The sequence below is a fragment of the Gavialis gangeticus genome, unplaced genomic scaffold (genome assembly GCF_001723915.1).
Source record: "Gavialis gangeticus isolate Ggan-Ray unplaced genomic scaffold, GavGan_comp1, whole genome shotgun sequence".
Classification (NCBI taxonomy): domain Eukaryota; kingdom Metazoa; phylum Chordata; order Crocodylia; family Gavialidae; genus Gavialis; species Gavialis gangeticus.
The window spans coordinates 31,538,433-31,538,745 of NW_017729033.1; the positions used below are offsets into that span (position 1 = coordinate 31,538,433).

Consider the following 313-nt stretch of genomic DNA (forward strand, 5'->3'; position numbering starts at 1 on the left):
CGCGTTGCGCGGGGACGAGTGTGCGGCGCGCACCGGCTGCCAGCGCGGCGGCGGGTGGGGCAGCCATGGCTGTGGACATCACGCTGCTATTCAAGGCCAGCGTGAAGACAGTGAAGACCCGAAACAAGGCACTGGGGCTGCCGGCGGGGGACGGCGCCCGCGACGAGCTGCTGCGTCGGGGGGGGCCGCGGCCCCGCAGCGACTTCTCCGCCCGCGCCCGCGACGTGGTGAGTGCGGTGAAGGGCCTCTCGGACCCCCCCACCCCCGGCGCGGTAGGAATGGGGGACGTGGCCCCTTTAAGGCCGGCCCCGCC

At 74.8% G+C, this 313-nt stretch overlaps 1 protein-coding gene across 1 annotated transcript in view; it reads left to right on the forward strand.

Annotated features, from left to right (window-relative positions):
- Positions 1 to 30: 30 nt before the first annotated feature.
- Positions 31 to 313, forward strand: part of STX18 (syntaxin 18) — a 147,707-nt gene continuing 147,424 nt past the window's right edge. The window contains exon 1 of the mRNA XM_019526231.1: positions 31 to 127. Coding sequence (XP_019381776.1) covers positions 66 to 127 — 62 coding nt within the window. The 5' untranslated portion in view covers positions 31 to 65. The remainder of the gene's footprint in view (positions 128 to 313) is intronic.